This window comes from Octopus bimaculoides, chromosome 21 (assembly GCF_001194135.2).
Source record: "Octopus bimaculoides isolate UCB-OBI-ISO-001 chromosome 21, ASM119413v2, whole genome shotgun sequence".
Taxonomy (NCBI): domain Eukaryota; kingdom Metazoa; phylum Mollusca; class Cephalopoda; order Octopoda; family Octopodidae; genus Octopus; species Octopus bimaculoides.
This window is the reverse complement of record NC_069001.1, coordinates 9,077,485-9,085,427: the sequence shown is the minus strand read 5'-3', so window position 1 is coordinate 9,085,427 and position 7,943 is coordinate 9,077,485. Positions and strand designations below refer to the sequence as shown.

At 34.3% G+C, this 7,943-nt stretch overlaps 1 protein-coding gene across 2 annotated transcripts in view; it reads left to right on the top strand.

The window, feature by feature from the left end:
- Positions 1-4,051, top strand: part of LOC106873796 (70 kDa neurofilament protein) — a 40,729-nt gene extending 36,678 nt beyond the window's left edge. For both annotated transcript variants that reach the window (XM_052975345.1, XM_014921313.2), the window contains exons 8-11: positions 824-927; positions 1,344-1,454; positions 2,314-2,427; positions 3,223-4,051. In XM_052975345.1, the coding sequence (XP_052831305.1) occupies positions 824-927; positions 1,344-1,454; positions 2,314-2,427; positions 3,223-3,258 (365 nt within the window). In that variant the 3' untranslated portion in view covers positions 3,259-4,051. The remainder of the gene's footprint in view (positions 1-823; positions 928-1,343; positions 1,455-2,313; positions 2,428-3,222) is intronic.
- The last annotated feature ends 3,892 nt before the right edge of the window (positions 4,052-7,943 follow it).

Here is a 7,943-nt window from a genome sequence, read left to right as displayed (position 1 = left end):
CTATATATATACTCTTCTCTACTGTTTTTTGTTCTGTGTGTATCAAAAATATCGCTATCAATCTGGAGTAATAATTTGTAGTTTTGAAATCAGTAGTTCTTTGACTGCTATTTCTGAATTCTCAGTATGTTGGAGAAGCAGGTTACTGTCAATCCCTATATATTTATGATTATAAATGTTTTTTACCGAAAAGGTTTTTTTCATACTGAGCTACCCGGCAAAATTGTTAATTATTAATTTTATTACTAATTGACGATTCCCTGCCCTGCACATCTATATATATATATATATATATATATATATCCCGTACCTCTTCATATACATATATATATATGCGTAGTTTGTATACAAACTTATATGTAAAGTATGTGTGTAAATGTCTATGTATATATCTATATTTTCAAATTAAATATGAGAAATCAGATATGTTCAACAATTCAAAAGCCTACAATATAAACAAATCAAGTAATTGTGATATATTTAATGCGTCTCTCATCAAAAGGTTCAATACCGAAGCAATACTAAAAATATTCACTATCGAAATAATACCAAAAAATTCAAAATTACAGACGCACCAAATATATTAAAGATATAATGGACATATACGCTCGACAAATTATGCAAATTTATAAAAATATATGAAAATTATAGATAAATATAATTAAAGGTGTAGCCCTACTTACTAATAAACGCTGAGTAACAAATGGTGTTAAAAAGAATTATAGGGTGTCCTGGGTATAGTGTATAATGTAATAAAAAGAATATATATATTTGTATGTATAAATATTTATATATGGATGTACCTCGACATTTTCTTTACCAGGCAGAATGACTCTCAGTCGCTCTACAAGTGGCACCGTATCTATCATTGAATTGGAAACCGAAGGTAGATATATTGAAATTGAAGACAACGCTAAGTTTCCAAAGGTGAGTGAACTGGCATTCTATACCATCCTATTGTCTCTTTTGGTTTGCTGACATACATCATTTGAAAGCAGGTCCAATTCCGCATTTATAATGTTTCCACACGGATACATTAAGTCGACCAAACGTTAACATCCACTAGTATTTTTCTTTGCTCGATTACTGTGCAGAGTTGTAGTAACTTGTGCATATGTAACTCTTCGGCAACGCTGCCTTATATAAACGGCAGCAAAGTTTCATCCACACACTCACCCACACATTCTCCCAAACATACACATATGCACGCATGAAAACATGAACATTCATTTTTACCTCTGTTAAATCCAGTGATATATTCACTATTCATATAATTCGTTATGATTATAAAATCTTATTTTCTCTATCGAATATTGCATATTCTATTTTCTTTTTAATCGTAGGGAGCAACAAACATGAAAAACTGGACATTGATCCAATCTCTAGACAATGGCAAGTCCTTCACCCATAAATTTTCCGAGGGTAACGTGTTTAGTTCTGGTAAAACGCTCAAGGTAAATTTGTATTTGTTCTAAAACTCATTATTATTTTTATAATGTTTATTAACTAAATATAAGATATTAAAAACACCATTTTAAATCGAGAAAGGAGAACGCAACCGAGAAACGAGAATAGAATCTCGTATCTAATGATTGCTGGGACTCGACATTTCCCATGACAATGTAAAGCAATAGTAGTTATATTTTTCCTGTTATGTTAACTGTTATAATTTACTTCGATTGCATCTGACCATGTAAGCATGGAAAAGTTGATGTTAAAATGACAACGATGACGATGATTACGACGAAGATGATGATGAAGACGAGAAGGAGCCACTTTCCAGTTATGTTTGTAAGATGTGTCTCCAAAGTATGCTTATATTAATTAAATTAAAACTATTAATAGTTAATTCATAATGGATACCACCCTGTAACTACGGTCAAAACCCTGTTGCTAATCATTCCGTGTACTGGCAAATTTGTTAGAGCGGCGGAAAAAAACACCTAGTGTTATTTATTCCATCCTTGTACATACTCAGATTAAATCCCGCCGATAAATGAAATGAAGTACTAATCAAGTAGTGAGATCGATAACATCGATAGACAACCTACCCACTAATGTTTCAAATGTTTTGCCTAGGTAGAATCATTAGGGTATAAGAAAAATACCCTTTGGGTACGTGTTTCCGGCTCTTTACTTTATGTCTTCAAATCCCGCTGCAATCAACTTTTCCGTCTGCCACTTCGAGTTTATAAAATAAAGTACAAGTGATGAACTCTTGTTCATAGTTCTGACATTGTGTCTAAGTTACAAACAAATATTAGGTTTGTTGATGATGTTGTTACTATACTTAATTCTTTTATCCATATCTAGGTTTGGGGATCTAAGCACGGTGCTGGTCAAGGGGGCGTCACATCTTCCGATGTCTTTGAATGGGGAACAATGGCCACGCCATGCACAATTACTTTGAAAGACGACAAAGGCAAGGTAAGGTCCCCTAATTCATTGCTATATTACTCATTTTCTCTACCATATTTCTCACTATAGCTCTTGAGTACGTTTCTCTTTCTAACTCCATGCACTTCGAGAGTTAATGTGAGAACATCTATCTAGCCATTTGACCTGGACTGCTTTCAGTAATATCCATGTCTCCCTGGCACGACCGAATCTCTAACGGAAATATGCTAGTACCGTTTCGATATTACTTCTTTAACAAGCTTAATATTCAAAAGCTTACGGGCAGTAAGAGTAAGTAATGAAACTGATACAATTCACTGCTTTAAGTCACAAGAGGAATGTGACTTTAGAACTTGCAAATGTTTCATGACCTCGTGGTGTTACGTCTAATAAATGCTTCCTGTCGACATGACTTGGAGAGAGCGTTATATCTTCCAATATCAATAAAATACTGTAATATCTTTTTGTTTCGGTACACAATCAAAATACTAGTCTATATGGAACATCGTAGACCGATAAATAGAACGTATTTTGCTTCAGATGTGAAAGAAATCACGTATAGTTAAAATAGCTTATAAAATGTTTCATTTTAATTTGCAAGCTTAAAGAGCAGAAACAAAATATTTTTTTGACTTCGGGTCAATACTGAAACTCATAAGTATAGTTTCATAATACACAAGCCAGATTGCACTATCCGAACAAAATTACAGGGTTAGTTGCAGGTGTGTGTGTGTGTGTGGGGGGGGGGGGATTAAACTCCTTGATAATTTATGAATATCCTTAATTATTTATTGGTTTCTCAATATTATTTTTTTTACTTTCCAGGAAAGCGCTAAACTAGTTATCAAAATGGGTATGTGAAGAACGTAACTTGTCCTGCCGAACTTCTGTGCATGTTGTCTTCGCTGAAAAGTCACCGTTGTTTTTTTTTTTTTGTTTTTTTGTTGCAGTTAGCACCAAGTTTCAGAAAGTCCCTTTATAATAATAGTTTCAGTTAAAAAAAAAAATTCTAATATAAACTTCTAAGCACTTCAAATTTACTATTTTAATCTTTTTACATGATTCTCTAAAATTTAAGCTAATGATAAAGATGATGAGTAAATTCAGTTGTCAATAAAAAAAAATGTGTTGCAACATTGATACACAATTATCAAACATCAACAAAACGCTTCAGCTTGATACCTCTATAATCATGGTTCCAATAAAGGCTGTTAGTCAAGTTACCTAGGTACTATGACAAGCAATCTGTTTTGCTATCAAATGTTTTAATGGTATTTCACTCAATAAAAACTCAAAACGTATGCAATACAAAAAAAAAAAAAAAAGAAACAGCAACTGTATTTTGGGAAAATATAATTAAATTTCTTAGCATTATTTCTTGTTTTATTAAGGCGGCGAGCTGGCAGAATCGTTAGCACATTGTAATGTGAGTTCATATTCCGCCGAGGTCGACTTTACCTCTCATGCTTTCGGGTTCGATAAAATAAGCATATATATTTGACCCCTCTCCTCCCCCAAAATTGCAGCCCTTGTGACAAAATTTGCAGCCATTATTCCTTATTCAATTAACAACCTTGTACTTTGTAATTCGATTTCGAGGGTCTTCTCGCTATATTGTATGAAAAGAAGGCAATAAAATGTTATTAATATAATACTTTCATATGTTGTTTTTATTCATCATTAAATAGTATCATTCTTATTGTAATATTTTATGAGGTCAAAATAATGCAGAATTGATAGAATGGATTAGAGCTTCAATGTCGTTATTTTATATATCATTTTATGTTCAAATTTAAATCTCATTGACGTCAACGTTGCCTTTCGTCCTGCATGTGTCGATACAATAAGACACTAACCAAGGGGTTTGATCTCATTTCACAAAAACTTGAACAAATATTTTCTAAATTAATTTCCGGTTGACTTATAGTTTATGGACGGAATTTAGCCAACAGATATGTAGAAGGACTTCTCTTACGTGTGTGTTTACAATCAAGGAACAGGAGATTGCCACAAAGTACATAGTTAACAAGAGAGACAGTGACGCTCTTGTAATCCCAAGGTGCAACCGCATGTATAGGCTATGTCATATTTCTGTGGAAGATATTACGCATGTGATTAGCAGCTGTCCTAAAATGTCATCACGGTACTATCACCCTATGCAGTACAATGTTGTTGCTAAAACAATTTACAATGCCATCCACAAAAAAAAAAAAAAAAACTGTCCTGAAATAAACTTAGAAAATCCCTCTGTTAAGGAATACATTCATAAACACCAACTCAAAGAATACTGGTGGAATATTCCCATCAAAACTTCTGTCAAATGTAAACATAACAGGCCAGGTATTGTTGTTTGGGACAGAAGGGCAAAGGTATGTACCATCAAAGAAGTTAGCTACCCTGCAGATATAAATATCTCTTTGAAAATCAAAGAAAAAGAGGATATCTATGGACAACTGCTTCGAAACCCAATTAATTCAACGGAGAAGAGATCAAAGTTTCTGTAACCTGTGTGCATGATCCAGTGAGAGTGTTGTCTTGTAGTTTCACAAAAGAATATGTATTCATTAATGTAAATACCTAATCTGGAATTTAGTATGCCCGTGGGGTTTTTAAATCTAAAAAGAATATGAGTTCTTTCGGCTGCACAAAGACTGCATTTCCTTAATCCATTAATGTATGGCGTGGATCGTTGCATGATGCTCCATTTGAAGCTCTGTGCTATGCAGTTGGTCTTCTGATCTCAGGTATGTCGTGTTAACATTGTGGTTTTCTTCTTATCTACATGTCGGATTAGTGGTTAGTTATCTTTAATTTCAAATTACATTTTTCTTATGAACTAGAGGACACCACCCTCTCCGGATTAGCCATGCAGTCTCACTGACTTTGATCCTCTTCTCATGGAATTAATTTAGACCAAGCACTTATAATTCTGATTTGAAGATGCAAAGGGGCGCAACTCTATGTTTTCTTTTTCTTTCCTTTTTCCTCATTCCTCTTTTTACTTTTCTTCTTATTCCACTTATGATTTTAACACATTCTCGGATTTTCTCGTGTTTTCTCAATGACCTGTGTCCTTTCTCATTTGTTTTTTCAAAGTCCAGCCATGTTGTATATTCCTGTTGGAAAGTTTGCTTGTAAGCACAAGGCATACTATGTAACCTTGTCAGTTCATTGTGTTTTCCCAGCATGAAACTAATAGTAGCTTCAATTTAAATATTGTGTCTATTGGTTTCAAGTTTTGGCACAAGGCCAGCAATTTCCTTGATGAGGTAAGTCGATTGCATCGACCCCAACTTCCAACTCGTACTTATTTTATCGGACCCTATAGGATGAAGGGCAAAATCGACGTCAAGGGAATTTGAACTCAGAACGTAAGGACGGACGAAATGCTGCAAAGTATTTTGACCGACGAGCTAACGACTCTGACAAATCGCCACCTTAAGTATTGTGTGTATATGTATATGTATATATATATATATATTTATATATATATATATATATATGCACATCTATCTATATATATATAATTTTCTCACACGGCAGTGTGTGAATAATATACGTAAAGTCAACCTTTACTCACTCGCACCCAATTTGGCCCTTTTCCCACTAATTCAGTTTTAGCTCTGCCCTCATTCGGATTTTTTTGCACTATGATGAACCAGCTGTTTTAACATAAAATAATCAAAATTCGGTTCAGTAGAAAAAAAAAATTTATGATAAAAAATGTAGGGCCAAAAATGGGAAAGTAACGCCTGATATTTACTTCGACTTGTAATTTTTCTGTTATTTGAAAAGCAAACTATACGTTACTTATATCTTTTTAAAAGAGCTAGATTAGTAGAATCTTTTGGTGAAAACCTCTTTAAGAGATATTACATAGAAAAAACGCTATGCAGCTTTAAGTAGCCAAAATGTTGGTAACACCTAAAATTGATTTTGACTCAAATATCTCTGATATTTAGAAAGCAAGCTATACTTTAATTATATCAGCTTAGAACAACTCGATGAATACAGTCTTTTGGTGAAGACCCTCCTTTAAAAGATATTGGATAGAAAAAAGTTATGCAGCTTTAAGTGATAAAAAAAAAAAGTGATAATTTGTTGTTTCCAATTTGAACTCACGCCCGGCCAATTTAACGCTTTACCAGTTATTTAATTTTTACTCAATTTTAATTTGTTTTCTTGCACTATGGTAAGTTACATTTTGATATAAAATAATCGAAATTTGGTTCAGTAAAAAAGATATTATAATAAAAAATGTAGGGGTAAATATTGGGAGTAACGTCTAATATTTACTTTCACTTGTAATTTCTCAAACATTTAAAAAAAATACTATATTTTACTTATGACTATTTAAAAGAAGTTGATGAGTAAAATCTTTTGGTGAAGACCTCGTTGAAAGATATTAGATAGAAAAAGTTATGCAGCTTTAAGTAGCCAAAAAATTGGTGTTAAAATTGGTACAAAAAAGTGCAAGGACGCGGTAGAGTCCCCATTAAGAAGCAACCACAATAATTTGACAGCAAAGTGTCATGGGAGACCAACCATGTCTAGTTTGAGCTATTGGCCGACCAGAATTGATGAGACCATGAGGAAAGAGCAGTTCAGCTTATTACAAGGCTACAGGGCGCTGCACTAGAGATACTGAGCCAGTTGTCTGTGGAGGGCAGAAGCTGTTATTCTCTAGCTGAAGTGTTAGAGAGAAGATATGGCACTATGTACCTGGGTGAAGTGTACAGGGTACGATTTCGAACCCGCGTAAGAGCTAGAGGAGAAATCACTACAACAGCTTGTCCAGGAACTTTTGGCTCTTCTTCTGAAAGAGAAATTTATCGACTCCTTGTGCAGTGCGGAGCTCAAACTTCAAATAAAACAAACACAACCGAATACTATGCAAGAGGCATTGACTAGAGCTCTGGAATTTGAGTCATATGTAAGGTCTAGCACGGGAAGATTTCAGGTGGACTACAGTTCCGGATTCAAAGCAAGGAAGGGGCAAGTACGTGAAACAGGAAGATTAAATGAAAGTTGTTGGTACTGCGAGAAGGTCGGACATAAAAAAGAAAGCTGTTTGAAGAAGAAAGAACCAGCGATGTTTGGAATAAATTCTTGGCACTCTTGGAAGCCAGGAAACTAGATGCAAGATTGTTACAGCCTGAAGAGAAAGAGAAGTCAATACGAAATAAAAGAAACGTTGAGTCAGAATGGCAAAATGTTCGTCCAAACATATTAGGAGATACCAAATCTTTCCAAGAAGTTAAAGAAAAGCATACACAGCGGCTGCAGAAGTAAGATAGGTAACAAATTATTGTTATTGTTGAACTGTGCGGCTTTGAGCCAATTCTGTGGGGCGTAAGCTCAAATTTTTCTGTGTTCGGCGTTTATCCGTAAATTGTGTTTTGGAATAAACAACATCATGGAGTCACCAAGCAACTCACCAAAATCAATTTTGGATATGCCTGTGTTTGTAACAGGTGAAGGAAAAAACTCACCGGCCTTGTCGCCAAAAAAGTCGCATAATTTGGATGTTATTGTTGCTACAGAAA